The following is an 18,517-nucleotide window of genomic DNA, read 5'->3' on the forward strand; positions in this document are numbered from 1 at the left end:
TGATGTCAAAAGAGAACAGAGATTCCTATGGATATATTTCATTATTTAAATTGAGTTCAGGGGAGCGATACAAATATTTGTATCAAGAGCACAATGAAGAATTAGTGAAGTATGATCAATTTAGAGGCAGATCCAAACACCAAGAAAAACATGGGATGTGACAAAACATTTTGCATCAGAACGATATATATTTTTTTAATTGTGTGTGCTACAACAGTGACTTGAGTGATGGCAAGTGCTCCAGTAAAAGCGACACAATTAAACAAGGTATAGTGATCAACGTATTTAAAACAATGCTTGTGCATTTTTTGTATGTGTACAATGAGTTCGACTGAATTAGTCAGTACATGATCCAATATGTAGCATAGTCAAAACTCGAAGATTAGTAGAGATTATGCCCCTAAAAAGAAAGATGGAAACTGGCGTCTTCACCAGAGACAATAACGTTCGGTAGAAAGTCGGGGAGCAACTCTACAACTACAGCCACAATACATGATACAAAAAGGCCCACAAATCACAGAACGAATATGCTTTCACGGTTAGCACTGCGGATCCTTTATACAAAATTATTTGATTATCATGACCAACCAATTGGTCTCCCTTCAATACCAATGACTTATATAGCGAGTTCTCATAATCACACGTTCTAGTGATTTCGGGGTGTTTCTTGAAAGATTGCTGGGTAACAGCCCTGATGAGGATTAATGAAGGTATCTCTCGGAGTAGGGGTGAGGGTAAATGTATCCTACCTGTGACGGGCCCTTCTTCGCCTGTATTCTTACCTCTTCCTGTTCCTTTTGGAGGCGTTCACATTCCTGCTGGTGCTTCTCTTGGGAGCCCGAATTATTGTTCTCAGGCCCCACATGGACTGAAGATGACCCATCTGCAAAACAGAGACACAAGTCAGAAAGCAGGCACTGCAGAATCTGCTTGTTTCTTCTCTATCGCATTAACACTTGTTTTTCATACTTCATGCCTGTGCGGTTCATGACCTTTGGCACATGTAGAGATGCACAACAAAAATGGTGTTAATTCTGTTTCTATCAACCATCACCAGAGCTCAGTTTTCTGCTCTGGGATTACCGAATAGTGTTCCAGGATGATCTTTCTGATGCAGGATGAGCAGGGGTGGGCAGGTGGACGGCACGGCTCGTGGGTGGGTGGGGGGGAGTCAGGAACACGGGGCGGGGGGGGGGGGAGGGGGTCACAGGCTGCATTAAAAAATGGAATTAAAATAACACTTACCTTGCTGCCGCCAGGTTGCCGCATCTTCTCCCCTGCTGGCCTGTGCCTGACTCCAGGTGAAAAAAGAAGCAGGCAACCAGGCTCCCACCCCGAAGCCAACCACAACGCTGGAGTGCAGCTTTGTGATTGGTCTGAGTGCAGTGACTCGCACTAAGCCAGGGGCTGGAGGGGTTGGCATGTTCTCCATGCAGGATGTAATGCAGCCTGCATGGAGAACAGGGAAGTGTGCATGACTGTTTTGGGCGGCCCGAGAAGTCCGGCCAAACAGTCATTGCGCACAAGAGTGTTCTATCACTCCTCCCCTGCTCTGCAACCCCGCCTCATCACGCACGCTGCCGCAGCAGGAGGACTAACTAAAATGATAATAACATTCCATTATTATAATGTTGTTTCCTTTCTTTTGCTGCTTCCTGGCAGTGGGGAAACGCTCCTCCGCCTTAGTGGACGAGCCACCACTGAAGATGTCTCTTGTTGGTAAAGCCTCAGAAGTCACTGTGCCACCTGCTGCACTCGTTCTTTGGCAGTGCCTTGTCATGTTATGTAATGTTAATAACACTTATAAAGCGCACAAATACCAGAGGACTCTTGGAGCTTGGAGCAGTGTCTTTAATAACAGAGACTGCAGGACAATGAATTAACTCCCTTTAGAGGTCTTTAGAGGTCCTCAAAGGTGCTGTATACTATAACCGGGGCAGCAGAATGTTCACCAAGAGAATTTGTTTGAGCTCAGGCTGGTGAGGATGGAAGAATTACAATTCAGACAATCCTGTTTCTTAAATAGCCAACCCCTACTGCTTTCACATTTAGAAGCTAAATTCTGAATGTCTGAGTACTGTTTACAAATGATGGACAAGTGGTGTATTTATTTCGGTCTTTTTCTGTGCTAATACCTCAGTGTAGATCTTTCTCTCCTCTCTGGTAAAGCCTAGTAGAGCTCTGCGTGCCTTCAGCAATGGCTGTAAAATCCTCACTCCACAGCATAGTTTATAAATATCCCCAGGAATGAGCATCAAGTCACAGCGTGCAACAAATCTCATTATTCCTATGTGTCCTGTAATCGCTTTCTTTGGCAGCCAGCAGTTTCCTCTGCGTCCCCTTGCATGGGTCAGTTCAGTCACACCATCCAGCTGAGGCAGACAAACTGCCACTGAACAAGACTGCCCAGGCCAGTAGGATCATTAACAGTATAGAGTTGCATTTTAGGTTGGGTAAGAGCAGATGAGAGCCCCTGAGACAGCGGGAGGTGTTGCCTGTAAACCCTGGCAGCTCCCATTCTCATTTCTCTTGGGTAGAAAAGGCACACCTCACAGTAGGTTGGTGGTTTACTTTACACCAAAACTCAAAGGTACAGACTGGATATTCTGTTTCAGTGTGAGTATGAAATGTGCGCGTGGTCTTGAGCCAGGCACAGGTTGGATTCATGGGAGTAGATCCAAGTGGTTTCTTTTCAAAGGGCCAGAGGAAGCACTTTCAATAGCTTGGATGAGCGCACTGAAAATATTATGTGCTCAAAGGCCAACTTGTTGGAACCTGCGGTTTATGTCAGTGACTGAATGGAGATTCAGGTGGGCAACACAGGCTGGATCTAAGCTTGAAAACATCATGCAAGACAGTTATAGAGGAGTTCATGTGTTCCATCAAAGTACAGCTTCTATATGTATGGGTCTACCCTCGTCCCTAAGGGAGTGAGTTTCAGCCTACCGCTCTTAGTGAGGGTTTAACAGGGCACGAAAGATCATAGAATGTCAGAAGAAGGTAGTTGATGGGCAGAGTAACCTGGAGAAATGTGGAATCACCAAACACTCTGACACAACAGAATACAATGTGAAATCTGTTCTCTGGCTTAGAAATGCCCCCATCTCCCTTTAATCAAAGGGCATTACAGTGAGTGGCCATACCAGGGTCTGTTGACTCCAGTGCAAACACATGGCCTTGTATCACAGCGAGAATACACTGCAGCCGACAAAGAACACTGGAGCAGCATTACTCCAAGGTGGATTTACCTGGGGTGGGTCTCCACTGACTAGGCTCAAAGCACGGAGGCGTTGCTGTCGGGCTTGGCAGCTGAGCCTCCATTTGGAGTAACACATAGTGAATTGCTTGGTGCAGCATCCACAAAAAGTTGAATATTTCTGTAGACCTCCCAGAATAGCCTCCCTGGGTTCAATGGATTACTTATTTGTCCACTGCAAGTGGTGAGGGGATTTGTCAGATCAAAAGGTATACTGGCCAGCTACTGTGCAACAGAACACAAGCCCAAAGTTATAGACAAAGATTACTGTAGGAGAGTAGGGTCTGCTATCCTATGGTCACCCCAAATCTTTGCTTTTTGCTTCACTGGTTTATGACTTAATGTGGCTGTGGGCCTGCTAATCAGACCCACAGCCTGCTGTTCTCTCTCTAAATTGTTACCCATGTACTTTAGGTGCATAACGACATTGGAACTGGTTCACCTTATTGGCCCCTGTAACAGTGTACCCAGGTACCCAGGGCATAGGTGCTTCCAAGGCCTACCAGGGGCTGCAGCATGTATTATGCCACCCCTGGCCTGGCCTCCATATTTGACACAACTGGCTGATCACTCAGCTGGGGTAAGTCGGTGTAACCACCTCTTACTTAGGTGTAGTTTGCCTATACCTAACCTAAAATGGACACATATGTTCCTATCAGTCACTCCTATGGAAGGCCTCATCAATCCTGGAGGCAGAGTGCTTGGAAATATGTGAGATAGTGCTCTGGCATGAGCTGAGCCTGTCTGCAGCTTTCGGAACCATGTCCTTTAGCTGTTTCATGATACTGCCATACCATATACTCTTAAGTGCCTTATAATCCTCGCGGTTAAATGCTATCTTGGGTTTGGCTTTATCAAAACATGTCGAGTAAGGTGTCATACGAATTGGAATACTACCCCCTCGCCAGTTCTGGCGACGGGGGTAGCATTCCACCCTTCTAGAGGGACACAACATGTACCTAACCTGAACCCCGGTTAAAGTTAAACAGAGCCTCAGCATCACAAGATGGATGCTGCCACCGCAGACACAAGTCTGACCTCCTGCTGCTGGGAGTCCTTCCAGCGAGGGCAGCTTGGACAAAGGGTTTCCTGCCTTGGGAGGTGCTAGCACCACCCCAGACAGGATTTTGTGTATTGGGTAGGACAGGGCTGAATAGAATCAGACATGCCTGGGGCACACAAGGTGTCCCTGTGCATAGGCCAGTTCAAACCGGTGCTGGGGCCTTCCAGCCCCAGTCCTGGCGCGAAACTGGACAAAGGAAAGGGGGTGTAACCACCCCCCTTCCTGGTCCCACCCAGAGGAGGGACCTAGTAGGTGATCCGGCCCCCCAGATTCGAATAAGAGTGGGAGCTGTGTCCTGAGACTTCGAGTCATCCTGAATCAACTTGAAATACAGAAGAAGACTGGACTTCGACATTCTGCTGCTCAGAAGACGGAAGAGAATCTCCCTTGTGGCCAAGGAGTGACCACCCTGTGAATACAGGCACCAACCAGCAACTCGACGTCTGCTTTGCCGCCGCCTCCCGCCGGAGCCCGAGCCCAGAGCCTGACAAGACCCAGACTCCCAGACTTCTCACAGCCCGATCCACAGTCCCTGCAAAGAAGGGACCCGTGGAGGCACCGAGAGACGTGGGACCGGACCTCTTGGAAGACCCCCGAAACGCTGACTGCGCAGCATCAGAGGCACCCTCGACGCTGTGCTTTGGGGTTTGAGAAGCCCCAACCTCGAGCAGCCCTTGCACCGAAGATCAGCCCCCCAGCATCTCCACGATCTGCGTGGGGCCCTTTTGCACCGTGCCACTCGACGCGCCATCCCGGCCACTTGCCACGTGGCTAGCGGCCATCTTGGCGACGAAACCTTCAACTTTCACTGCAGGTCTGGTTGCTCCAGACTTGCCCTCGCTCCTGTAAAAGGGAGCACCCACTCTGACCTTGCTGGTCCGAGTGACAAGCCTTTTTCAATTCCTGCGTGGCTTGCATTTGCCAAGGCCTGTTTGCTCCAATCAAGTTGCCGACACCGCCAACAGCGAGAAGCCTGCGTGGGACAGCTCGTGACCGACTCCTGGACGTCTTCGACCCCTCGTGTCCACGTGGCTGCAGAGAGAAGCTACACCTCGACGCATGTTTGCACCCGACATCGCCTGGTTCCAATCTGGTTCCACGGTAGTCACTGGCTAGTGACTTTGAACATTGTCCCCTCTGCTTTCAGGTCTTCACCTCTTCAGATCCACCCTTGGATCCACCGGAACTCTTCACATCGAGCCGCCTGCAGCATCTTCAGCTCCAAGCACCATCGACCTGCGTGATGAAACCCGACACTACTTCGACCCTATGCACCCGCTTCCTGTGGGTGAGGTAACTCAGCTCCGCCGGTGTTCCCCCACTGGTACACACCTCTAGTGTCTGTGTCTAAAGTTTCATCCTTCTAGGTCACTCGGAAGGTTCCTTAATAACTAACTTTGTAACTTTTACTCACCATTGACATTGCATTGGTATTGCGTGCGCTTTCCGCACTGCACCCGAGTCCCGCGGGCCTTTCCCGACTTCTTCACTGCTAGTCCCGAACAGCTCCAGCGATTCCCCAGGCCCTAGGTCTCTTCACTTTCCCCATAGTGGTTCTTATACCACTATTTTTGTATATGGTTTAGGTGGCCCCTAGGGCTCATCCATATTCGTGCAACTTTTGTATATTTAAACTGTGTTTTGTTTTAACGCATTTGCTTCTGTGCTCATAAAGAGTATAGGGGATATTTGTAGAAATAAATCTATATATATTTTCAATATATATCTGTGTGGTGTCCTTTCATTTGGTATTCAAGGGGATTGTGTATGGTAAAACAGCTTGCTTCACATGCCTTTACAGAGTTTAGCCTAAGACTGCTTAGTCCATGCTACCCTTAGGATAGCTTGTCTATAAGGTTGACTTTACAACCTGCACCATAAGGGTTGCTTGGCATGGTACAAGGTGATCACTAGAACTAGTGAGCATCATATACCAGGCCAACTTCTCACATTGGTGAGCAGCGGATTGGGATTTGAGCTTGCTGTTGTTTTACCATTACAATCTTTGACAATATCATTTGAAAGATCATACAGGTACCTGATAGGTACACTAAAACAAGACTAGATATACTTAAGTTCTACTGAACTTAGTTGTTGTAGAGGATAGGGAGTAGCATACCCTGACTACAACTACTAGATAGGTTTTGTAGGAAAACACAAGTGTAGGTAGATTGCAACACATCCACCACACTAGAGCAATGTCTGGAGCAGAGGGATCCACTGGACCCAACTCTGTTGAGAGTGACCCTCCAAGGGCACCATCCAAATTTGCTATCTTTCCATTTAAGGAACTGAGGCAACTGTGTTCCATGAGAGGAATCAAAACAGGTCCTACTCCTACAGCAGGACACCTCAGAGAGCTGTTAGACCAGTCTGAAGCTCTAAAGAACTCCAAACCAGCCCCCTCAGGGACTGGTGAGGAAGTTTCTCCTTCTGAAGATGATAACCCTGATGCCCCTGCCCCTGTCATCCAGATAGATGAGGAAGACCAGACCCCTGGGAATACTCAGCCTGAGGAAGAGGAAGAGGAGGAGGAGGAGGAAGAAAGTGATTCTGATGATGGTAGAAATAGATAGCCAGGTGTTAGTCAGCAGGCTTAACCAGGCTAACTTAAGCTTATTTGGGATTGAAGGTGGGTCCAACCCATTCAGACCCCCAAATGGACTTAACCAGGAGAATAGGAGGAGGAGGAATCACTCAGGTGAATCCAATACTTCCCATGTTTCTAGAGGTTCTCATGGCAACTCCAGAAGGGAGTTGACTAGACCTCAGAGAAGGGAACATGAGGCCAAAATGAGAGAGGCTGAACTTAGGATCCAGAAGCAAGAATTAGAAGTTGCCCTGGCCAAAGAGAAACTTGCTAGAGCAAGGCAGCCTAGAGAGAGTGGATTAGGTTCTACTGGTGGAAGCACTATCCCTAAGGATAAAGACAGGTTCTATGACAATAGAAACCTGAGTAAGATTGTGCCCCCCTACAAGGTTGGGGATGATATCCACAAGTGGATGACTGCACTTGAGAGAGCTTGCAAAGTACAACAGGTCCCTCAGGAGCAGTGGGCAGCAATCTTGTGGCTCTCCTTTGAAGGTAGAGGCCGAGACAGACTCCTCACAGTTAGTGATGGGGATTCTAGAAACTACCTGGTCCTGAAGAGTGCTCTGATTGATGGGTTAGGCTTAACCACTGAACAGTACAGGTTAATGTTCAGAGATACCCAGAAGACACAGACTCAGGACTGGTCTGAATTTTTTGAATGTGCCACTAAGGCTCTGGAGGGCTGGTTGCTGGGAGGTAAAGTTACAGACTATGAAGGATTGTACAATTTGCTTATGAGAGAACAGATTTTAAATAACTGTCAGAACCAGCAGTTGCATCAACATTTGGTTGACTCGGATCTAACCTCTCCCCAAGAATTGGGAAAGAGGGCAGACAAATGGGTTAGAACCAGAGTTAAGCAAAAGAACCAGAACCAGAACCAGGGTGGTGACCAAAAGAAAACAGACCAGAAGGGTGGGGAGCAGAAAGCTAAAGACCAGAAGTCTTCAACAGGGCCCCAAACTAATCCTGAGGGTGGGTCCCAAACTTCCAAGAAGAAGAAGAAAGAAGGTCAAAGAAAACCCTGGTGTAGCTTTTGCAAAAACACCACTCACTGGACAAGTGATTGTAAAAAGGGTGGAGCCCCCCAACACTGCAGCCCCTAAGGCACCTGCACCCACTAGTACAGTTGGCAGTGTTGGTCCACAGACTAAGGGGGTAGTGGGTATCACCTTGGGAACTGATGGAGATTCTGACCTAGTCAGAATCCCCACACAGGCTGTTCTGATTTGTGATGGGGAGATTGATTTTTCCCCTACTGTCAGTCCCAATAATTTGGGCAAGTACAGACAGACACCTTTAATTAATGAAAAAGTGGCTCAAGCATACAGGGACACATGTGCCAGTGTCACTATGGTGACGCCTAGCTTTGTGGACCCTGGACAGTACATACCAGGTGACAATTACCTGGTGACCAATGCCAGCAATGTCACTACTACACATAGTGTGGCAATTGTTAACTTTTCCTGGGGAGGGGTAACTGGCCTAAAAAGAGTTGTGGTTAGTGCTGATCTCCCAGTAGAATGTTTGTTGGGAAATGACCTGGAGAGTTCTCTATGGTCAGAAGTTGAGTACAGGACTCATGCAGAGATGTTAGGGATATCATCACATGTCCTTGCTGTGACCAGGTCACAGGCCAAAAAGTGCCTCTCTGAACCTCAGGTCTTGGATCCTGGAACAATGGACCAAGTACCTTCCAAGACAAGGAACAGGAGGGTAAAGGCTGTGCCTTCCCAAATGCCTACAAGTGAGGATCAGCCTTCACAGGAAGATGATTCTGAGACCCCTGAAGGAACTGTCCCTATAGAGCTTGAACCTGATCAGGTTGAGTTTCTGGGGACAGGGGGACCTTCTAGGGCAGACTTGGGGCAGGCTCAGTTATCCTGTCCTTCTCTTGAACCCCTCAGACAGCAGGCTGCTGCTGAGGCTGCTGGGAATGCTCAAGGTACCCATAAGGTTTATTGGGATGATGGGCTCCTTTATTCAGAGGGTAGAGACCCCAAGCCTGGTACAACCAGGAGGTTGGTCATACCTCTGCAATTTAGGGGCTTCCTTCTTACCTTGGAACACGATATTCCCTTAGCAGGACACCTAGGCCAGAACAAAACATGGGACAGACTTGTCTGTCACTTTCACTGGCCTCACATGTCAGAAGATACAAAGGAGTGTTGTCGCTCCTGTGTAACCTGCCAAGCAAGTGGCAAAGCAGGTGGTACCACAAAGGCCCCCCTGATACCACTACCTGTGGTGGGGGTGCCCTTTGAAAGGGTAGGGATTGACATTGTTGGACCAATGGATCCCCCTACAGCATCTGGGCACAGATTCATACTGGTGGTGGTGGACCATGCCACCAGGTACCCAGAGGCGATTCCACTTAGGACCACAACAGCACCTGTTGTGGCCAGGGCCTTACTTGGAGTTTTCTCCAGAGTGGGGTTTCCTAAGGAGGTAGTATCTGATAGAGGTACAAACTTCATGTCAGGATACTTGACAGCTATGTGGAAGGAATGTGATGTCAACTATAAGTTCACCACTCCCTATCATCCACAATGCAATGGGCTTGTTGAGAGATTCAACAAGACCCTAAAGGGCATGATCAAAGGATTACCTGAGAAGCTCAGGTGAAGATGGGATATCCTTCTGCCCTGCCTTCTGTTTGCTTACAGAGAGGTCCCACAAAAAGGTGTTGGCTTCAGCCCCTTTGAATTGTTGTTTGGGCACCCTGTAAGAGGACCCCTATGTCTGGTGAGGGAAGGATGGGAGTTACCTCTCAAAAAGCCTAAGCAAGACATAGTGGACTATGTACTTGGTCTCCGCTCCAGGATGGCTGAGTATATGGAGAAGGTATCCAAAAACCTTGAGGCTAGCCAGGAATTACAGAAAGCCTGGTGTTGGAAATGGGATCCCTGGCTGGCCAGGGCTTTCGCCAAAGTCAGTCAGAGACCACCACTCCCAAGTCAGGGCAAGGGAGTTACACGCCAGGATAACCCCTGCTCACCCTCTAGGTAACGTGGCGCGAGCAGCAAGGCTAAACTTGGAGGCGATGTAAGTTAAGTATTTGCGCATGCACCCCAGCAACAACACCCAAAGGCCCACCACAAAGGACACTCCACACAAGGTTATATAAAAAATAGCCTTTGTATTATAATAAATATACATCAGATAAAAACACACATATTGTTACACTGTGCCAACAGGCACGGGCAGAATTTACAAGGGATATTGTACAGGACAGGGCCACTTGGACCACTGTCAGGGGTATCAGCACTTTTAAAACTTAGCACTTCTTAGATCATAGAATAAAATTACTGTAGCACAAAAATATAAAAATAGAGCACACAACCAGTAATCACTGGTAACAGGACCTCACTAGCACCACCTGTACTAGGGAGAAAACAACTACCTACATATCACAATACCAGTAGGGGTGTAAGAACCAAACACATGATGTATCAACATTCAGAGGTGTAGCAATAAAACACAGTTGCGCAAAACTCAGATAAGTCACCACCTGTGACAGTCCCTGTGTCCCAATGTCAGGGCCTAAACGTGGCAGTTGCCCACAAAGTGCTGGGCAACTGGTGCAGGGAAAGTTAGGGCAACGTTGGGGGCCTCTCTGGGCTCCTGGACAAGAAATGGCGCCCTGAGCCTCTCTCAGGGCTCGCAAAGCAAAAGGGCTGGAGCCTCACTGGGCTCCAGAACGAGGGAATGGCACCCTCAGAGCCTCTCTGGGCTCGCAGACAGCGGACTCTGCCTCACTGGGCAGAGGGGGTTCCTCCCGGGGGACCCAGACACAACTGGAGAGCCTCTCGGGGCTCAACGAACAAATGGCCCCCAGGAGCCTCTCTGGGCTCCTCAACGCTGATGTGGGCGGCGGGGCCCCTCACGGGGGACCCTCGAACCCGTGGGGGCGCTTTGGTATGGAGTACCCCCCTCTGGGGGACTCGGGACGTCGGTAATGCCCCCTTTGAAGCCCTCTGGCTTCACTCTAGAGATGAGCGCGGGATCGCGCTACCGGACAAAAGGGCGGGGAGAGGGGAGGGCGGACACCGACATCGTGTCCCGGCGCCCCTCCCTTTACCTCTGCCTCACTCACCGGTCTCGGCTGCTCGGCGGATCAGCTGGGCCGCGGGTGGGGCTCCTCTCCACTCGGGAGCTCCAGGCAAGACGCGGCAAGCTGCTTCTCGGCTCCGCTGCGGGGGCGGGACTTCCGGTCGACCTCTCATGGGCCGTGCTGTGATTGGCCGGCCCCACGAGAACTTCCGGGTCGCCGCGGGCAGCGCAGCGGCTCGCTTTAGGCAGGCAGGCGGGATCCCATCATCCGAGGAGTGGGCTCTCTCGTGATTCAGATAAATCACGGACCTGGGCAAAATAAAGCGGCAATGAGCGGGGTGGCACCCGCGCCGCCAAATCACCACACGGGGCGATCAGATGCCGGGTGGGCACCAGCTGTGCACACCAAGCGCTAGCAGCGCTAGAAACGAAGGGCAGGCGCTATCAAGCGCCACAGGACGAAAATACAGCGCTCACAGCGCTAGGGCCAAAATAAAGCGCTTCCAAGCGCTAGGTAGGAGATTTCAGCGCTCCCCAGCGCTGAAGGGCAGAGAGCAGCGCTCTCAGAGCTGCAGGCAAGGAGTCCTCAGTGCTCCCCAGCACTGGAGGACAGGACAAGGCTCCAGCAGGGGCTGGAGGCAGGCAGGGGGCAAGGCTGGGCCAGAGCCAGCACACTGGGTCTCCAGGCAGGGAGACACTCCAAGTGGCGGTCCTCCTGGCCCCAGCAGCAGCAACAGCCCCCTCTGGCAGGATCCAAAAGCAGAACATTTTCTAAGGGGACACAGCCCCTTCTTATACTAACAAATCCTTTGTTTCAAGGTGCAGGGTGGGGGGAAAGCCAGTTACAGCTGGCTTGGGAGCACTCTTGATGGCCCAACCACCCATTTCTTTCACTGGGGAGGCTAGGGTCGTTAGACACACCACAGGGGGGCGGAGCCAGCATTGTGTGGGGAAAACCCAGCCCATCCAGGACACAGGTACACTCCTCCCACACATCACTCATGCTAATCTCACACTCACTACCGGGCAGACCCATCCAGACTTCCTGGAGCATGGCATGCCAGCCAGCTCCAGCCAATCACGCTCCAGCACCCTCACTGCACACATATCTCAATGTCCAGAAGTAGCACTTCCCTTCTAGACACATGCATGCCGCATACACCATCTCGCAGCATTCACTCTCACGAGTTCACACATACTAAACTCGAGCCTGCACTCCCCACGCATCAGGAACTACCAGGGACACACACATTCCCCATGCATTCCTATGGGAGGGCAGGCCAGCCATACTACACGCACGCACTTTCACTCTGGGACCCAGGGGAAAGTGTGCAGAGACCCAAAAAATCACTGACACAGGGTCACACATAAAGCAAAAAGTTTAGGGGTGAACCTGCCCTGCGGGCCGAGTCCAACACCTGGCATGACCAAAAGGCTGTCCTGACTGAGTACCAGCCTGGACAGAAGGTATGGGTGTTGGAGCCAGTGGCCCCAGCAGCACTCCAAGACAAATGGTCTGGACCCCATACAATCCTTGAGAAAAAGGGAGAGGTTACCTACTTGGTGGACCTTGGAACTCCCAGGAGCCCCCACAGGGTGCTCCATGTTAACAGGCTGAAAGCATATGTTGACAGGAAAGACATGGGCTTGCTCATGGCTACAGATGAGGGGCAGGAGGAAGAGAGTTACCCTCTCCCAGACCTGCTGACTCAGAATCCTGAGGATGGCTCCGTTGATGGTGTGGCCTTAGATGGCAGCCTCACTGATCATCAGCAACATGACTGTAGACAGGTTTTGCAGCGCAATTCCGATAAGTCCGAGGTACTCTTCTTTGGGTGCGACACGGAGCCTAGCTGGCAGGCCTGGTGGCCCATCGATATGTTCCCCCCGTCTTGTTCTTCCCTCATGGCTAAGAACTTGGGGGTTAAGATGGACAAGGGCCTGACGATGAAGGCCCAGATCCTCGGGGTGACTGGTACCTGTTTCGGCCTATTAAAGATGCTGCGGAGGTTCTTACCTCTGTTGTCGGAGGAACACAGGAAGCTGACCGTGCAGGCTCTGATAGGCTCCAGGTTAGATTATGCCAACATTCTGTACCTGGGCCTACCAGAGTACTTGTTGCAGAGGCTTCAAGTCGTGCAGAATGCGGCGGCCAGGGCCATTTTTGGTCTTAACCACATCCTCGCGGCACATTTTCCCTTCCTGCGCTGGGATTTTCAAAAACCCATTATTCATGACGAGCTGGGCTCGTCATGAGCGTGCGAGGAGGCTACCTCATGACGAGCCCAGCTCGTCATGAGCGTCGAAGGGGTTAATAGATGAGCTAGCGCTTCAGGTCTATTGCTGACGCTGCACTGGCTACCCATCCGCAAACGGATCGCCTTTAAGGCAATGACTCTGGCCTATAAGGCTCTCCACGCGGTGGGAGCAAAGTACCTCCAAAAGAGACTTGCCTTTTACCATCCGGCTCGCTCTTTGAGGTCTGAATCTTTATTCCTGGCGGTCGTTCCACGTGTGAAGAGAGCGCGCCTGGGCGGCCGTTCCTTCGGCTTGCTGGCTCCACAGATGTGGAACTCGCTTCCGCTCTCACTTCGGGGGGCTTCTAGTCTCCTTGCTTTCAGGAGAGGTCTTAAAACCTGGTTGTTCACCCAGTAGGCCTCTCAGTAGCCTTTTTACTGTGCCTGTCTTGTTTTTTTCTCCTTTTACTGTGTTATGTTATGGTGAAGTAGTTCTCCTTACCTAAAGCGCCGGGATACTCTTTTTGAGTCACCGTTGCGCTATACAAAAGAATAAATAACATAACATAACATAACATATCGACATATGTTCTCCCTGACACCCAGTCAGACTAACTGGTGTACCCATGTGGTGGACACTGGTGATAGTCTTCCTGTAAAGAACAACATTTACAGGCAGCCTGACCATGTCAGAGACTGTATCAAGGCTGAGGTACAAAAGATGCTGGAGTTAGGCGTCATTGAGCCTTCAGAGAGCCCCTGGGCTAGCCCAGTGGTTCTGGTCCCCAAACCTCACACCAAAGATGGAAAGAGAGAGATGAGGTTCTGTGTGGATTACAGAGGACTCAATGCTGTCACCAGGACAGATGCACACCCAATTCCAAGGGCAGATGAGCTCATAGACAAATTGGCTTCTGCCAAGTATTTGAGCACATTTGACTTGACAGCTGGCTACTGGCAAATCAGGTTAGCTGAGGAGTCTAAGGCCAAGACAGCATTTTCTACCCCCAGTGGGCATTATCAGTTTGTGGTGATGCCCTTTGGTTTGAAAAATGCACCTGCCCCCTCCAAAGGTTGGTGAATCAAGTCCTTACTGGGTTGGATGACTTTTGTGCAGCATATCTAGACGATATTGCTGTCTTTAGCTCCACCTGGGAGGATCACCTGGTCCACCTGAAGGAAGTGCCAGAGGCTCTGCAAAAGGCAGGCCTCACTATCAAGGCAACCAAGTGCCAGATAGGGCAGAGTAAGGTTGTGTACTTGGGCCACCTTGTGGGTGGAGGCCAAGTTCAACCACTGGAGAGTAAGATTCAGACCATAAAGGACTGGACTCCTCCAACTACCCAGACTCAGGTCAGAGCTTTCTTGGGCCTGACTGGGTACTACAGGAAGTTTGTTAAGAACTATGGGTCCATTGTGACTCCTCTTAATGATCTGACATCCAAGAAGATGCCCAAAAAGGTTCAGTGGACAGAATACTGTCAAAAGGCATTTGATGACCTGAAGAAGGCCATGTGCTCTGCACCTATCCTGAAGAGTCCTGACTACTCAAGAGAGTTTATTGTCCAAACAGATGCTTCTGAGTTGGGAGTGGGAGCTGTGCTTTCACAACTTAATGTAGATGGTCAAGACCAGCCCATTGCTTTTATTAGCAGAAGGCTGACCCCCAGAGAGAAACGTTGGTCAGCCATTGAGAGGGAGGCCTTTGCTGTGGTGTGGGCCCTGAAGAAGTTGAGACCATACTTGTTTGGCACTCACTTCAAGATTCAGACCGACCATAAGCCCCTCTTATGGCTTAATCAGATGAAGGGTGAAAACCCCAAACTGCTCAGGTGGTCCATTTCCCTACAGGGGATGGACTTTACAGTGGAGCACCGCCCAGGGACTGACCATGGTAATGCTGATGGTCTCTCCAGGTACTTCCACTTAGAACATGAAGACACAACTGGTCAAGGTTAGTCTAATGTCCCTGCGTTTGGGGGGGGGGGTTGTGTAGGAGAGTAGGGTCTGCTATCCTATGGTCACCCCAAATTTTTGCTTTTTGCTTCACTGGTTTATGACTTAATGTGGCTGTGGGCCTGCTAATCAGACCCACAGCCTGCTGTTCTCTCTCTAAATTGTTACCCATGTACTTTAGGTGCATAACGACATTGGAACTGGTTCACCTTATTGGCCCCTGTAACAGTGTACCCAGGTACCCAGGGCATAGGTGCTTCCAAGGCCTACCAGGGGCTGCAGCATGTATTATGCCACCCCTGGCCTGGCCTCCATATTTGACACAACTGGCTGATCACTCAGCTGGGGTAAGTTGGTGTAACCACCTCTTACTTAGGTGTAGTATGCCTATACCTAACCTAAAATGGACACATATGTTCCTATCAGTCACTCCTATGGAAGGCCTCATCAATCCTGGAGGCAGAGTGCTTGGAAATATGTGAGATAGTGCTCTGGCATGAGCTGAGCCTGTCTGCAGCTTTCGGAACCATGTCCTTTAGCTGTTTCATGATACTGCCATACCAAATACTCTTAAGTGCCTTATAATCCTCGCGGTTAAATGCTATCTTGGGTTTGGCTTTATCAAAACATGTCGAGTAAGGTGTCATACGAATTGGAATACTACCCCCTCGCCAGTTCTGGCGACGGGGGTAGCATTCCACCCTTCTAGAGGGACACGACATGTACCTAACCTGAACCCCGGTTAAAGTTAAACAGAGCCTCAGCATCACAAGATGGATGCTGCCACCGCAGACACAAGTCTGACCTCCTGCTGCTGGGAGTCCTTCCAGCGAGGGCAGCTTGGACAAAGGGTTTCCTGCCTTGGGAGGTGCTAGCACCACCCCAGACAGGATTTTGTGTATTGGGTAGGACAGGGCTGAATAGAATCAGACATGCCTGGGGCACACAAGGTGTCCCTGTGCATAGGCCAGTTCAAACCGGTGCTGGGGCCTTCCAGCCCCAGTCCTGGCGCAAAACTGGACAAAGGAAAGGGGGTGTAACCACCCCCTTCCTGGTTCCACCCAGAGGAGGGACCTAGTAGGTGATCCGGCCCCCCAGATTCGAATAAGAGTGGGAGCTGTGTCCTGAGACTTCAGATCATCCTGAATCAACTTGAAATACAGAAGAAGACTGGACTTCGACATTCTGCTGCTCAGAAGACGGAAGAGAATATCTCCCTTGTGGCCAAGGAGTGACCACCCTGTGAATACAGGCACCAACCAGCAACTCGACGTCTGCTTTGCCGCCGCCTCCCGCCGGAGCCCGAGCCCAGAGCCTGACAAGACCCAGACTCCCAGACTTCTCACAGCCCGATCCACAGTCCCTGCAAAGAAGGTACCCGTGGAGGCACCGAGAGACGTGGGACCGGACCTCTTGGAAGACCCCCGAAATGCTGACTGCGCAGCATCAGAGGCACCCTCGACGCTGTGCTTTGGGGTTTGAGAAGCCCCAACCTCGAGCAGCCCTTGCACCGAAGATCAGCCCCCCAGCATCTCCACGATCTGCGTGGGGCCCTTTTGCACCGTGCCACTCGACGCGCCATCCCGGCCACTTGCCACGTGGCTAGCGGCCATCTTGGCGACGAAACCTTCAACTTTCACTGCAGGTCTGGTTGCTCCAGACTTGCCCTCGCTCCTGTAAAAGGGAGCACCCACTCTGACCTTGCTGGTCCGAGTGACAAGCCTTTTTCAATTCCTGCGTGGCTTGCATTAGCCAAGGCCTGTTTACTCCAATCAAGTTGCCGATACTGCCAACAGCGAGAAGCCTGCGTGGGACAGCTCGTGACCGACTCCTGGACGTCTTCGACCCCTCGTGTCCACGTGGCTGCAGAGAGAAGCTACACCTCGACGCCTGTTTGCACCCGACATCGCCTGGTTCCAATCTGGTTCCACGGTAGTCACTGGCTAGTGACTTTGAACATTGTCCCCTCTGCTTTCAGGTCTTCACCTCTTCAGATCCACCCTTGGATCCACCGGAACTCTTCACATCGAGCCGCCTGCAGCATCTTCAGCTCCAAGCACCATCGACCTGCGTGACGAAACCCGACACTACTTCGACCCTATGCACCCGCTTCCTGTGGGTGAGGTAACTCAGCTCCGCCGGTGTTCCCCCACTGGTACACACCTCTAGTGTCTGTGTCTAAAGTTTCATCCTTCTAGGTCACTCGGAAGGTTCCTTAATAACTAACTTTGTGACTTTTACTCACCATTGACATTGCATTGGTATTGCGTGCGCTTTCCGCACTGCACCCGAGTCCCGCGGGCCTTTCCCGACTTCTTCACTGCTAGTCCCGAACAGCTCCAGTGATTCCCCAGGCCCTAGGCCTCTTCACTTTCCCCATAGTGGTTCTTATACCACTATTTTTGTATATGGTTTAGGTGGCCCCTAGGGCTCATCCATATTCGTGCAACTTTTGTATATTTAAACTGTGTTTTGTTTTAACGCATTTGCTTCTGTGCTCATAAAGAGTATAGGGGATATTTGTAGAAATAAATCTATATATATTTTCAATATATATCTGTGTGGTGTCCTTTCATTTGGTATTCAAGGGGATTGTGTATGGTAAAACAGCTTGCTTCACATGCCTTTACAGAGTTTAGCCTAAGACTGCTTAGTCCATGCTACCCCTAGGATAGCTTGTCTATAAGGTTGACTTTACAACCTGCACCATAAGGGTTGCTTGGCATGGTACAAGGTGATCACTAGAACTAGTGAGCATCATATACCAGGCCAACTTCTCACAATTACTACGACAATATTCATTTTAATGTATGGGTGATATTTCAAATGTCACCTGGCTCTTCAGGTGACCCCAGCACACAATGGAGCCACCCCCCTTCCCGCTAGTGCTTTGAGACCCTCACGGGTGAGTAGTTGCGCTTGAAAAACCTTGGTTTTCAGGCCTTTTCGAAAATGAAGGTAATGGGGTTCCATGCAATAATCTGAAGGTAAAGCATTCCAGGAAAGTGAAAACCCAGTCTCCCACGCGGGTGAAGGTGCTGCAAGGAACAGAGTCCAGAGAACCTTCAGCAGAATGCAGCCTTCCTCTTGGGACATACACTGTGAACTTGGAAGAGATTAAGGAAGGACCAGGGTTAAAATAGGCCCAGTGTCAAATGCACATAGGTTTAAAAATGCGACGTTTGTCCACAGGAAGCCAGTGATTTGGCCCTGGATGAGCAGATAAATGGCAGCATTGGTTAGGTTTAGCAAAAATCTTATTGCAAGATGCTGAATTAGCTGAATATGCAATATCAGAAATACATGGAGACCAAGACAGAGAGTTTGCAGTAATCAATCCGAGAAAGAATGATCGCCGT

At 50.3% G+C, this 18,517-nt stretch overlaps 1 protein-coding gene across 1 annotated transcript in view; it reads right to left on the reverse strand.

Moving 5' to 3' along the window:
• The window catches only part of CCDC69 (coiled-coil domain containing 69), a 133,586-nt gene that overhangs the window by 37,530 nt on the left and 77,539 nt on the right, over positions 1 to 18,517 (reverse strand). The window contains exon 3 of the mRNA XM_078653625.1: positions 783 to 883. Within this exon, the coding sequence (XP_078509751.1) occupies positions 783 to 883 (101 nt within the window). The remainder of the gene's footprint in view (positions 1 to 782; positions 884 to 18,517) is intronic.

This window comes from Lissotriton helveticus, chromosome 7 (genome assembly GCF_964261635.1).
Source record: "Lissotriton helveticus chromosome 7, aLisHel1.1, whole genome shotgun sequence".
NCBI classification, from domain to species: domain Eukaryota; kingdom Metazoa; phylum Chordata; class Amphibia; order Caudata; family Salamandridae; genus Lissotriton; species Lissotriton helveticus.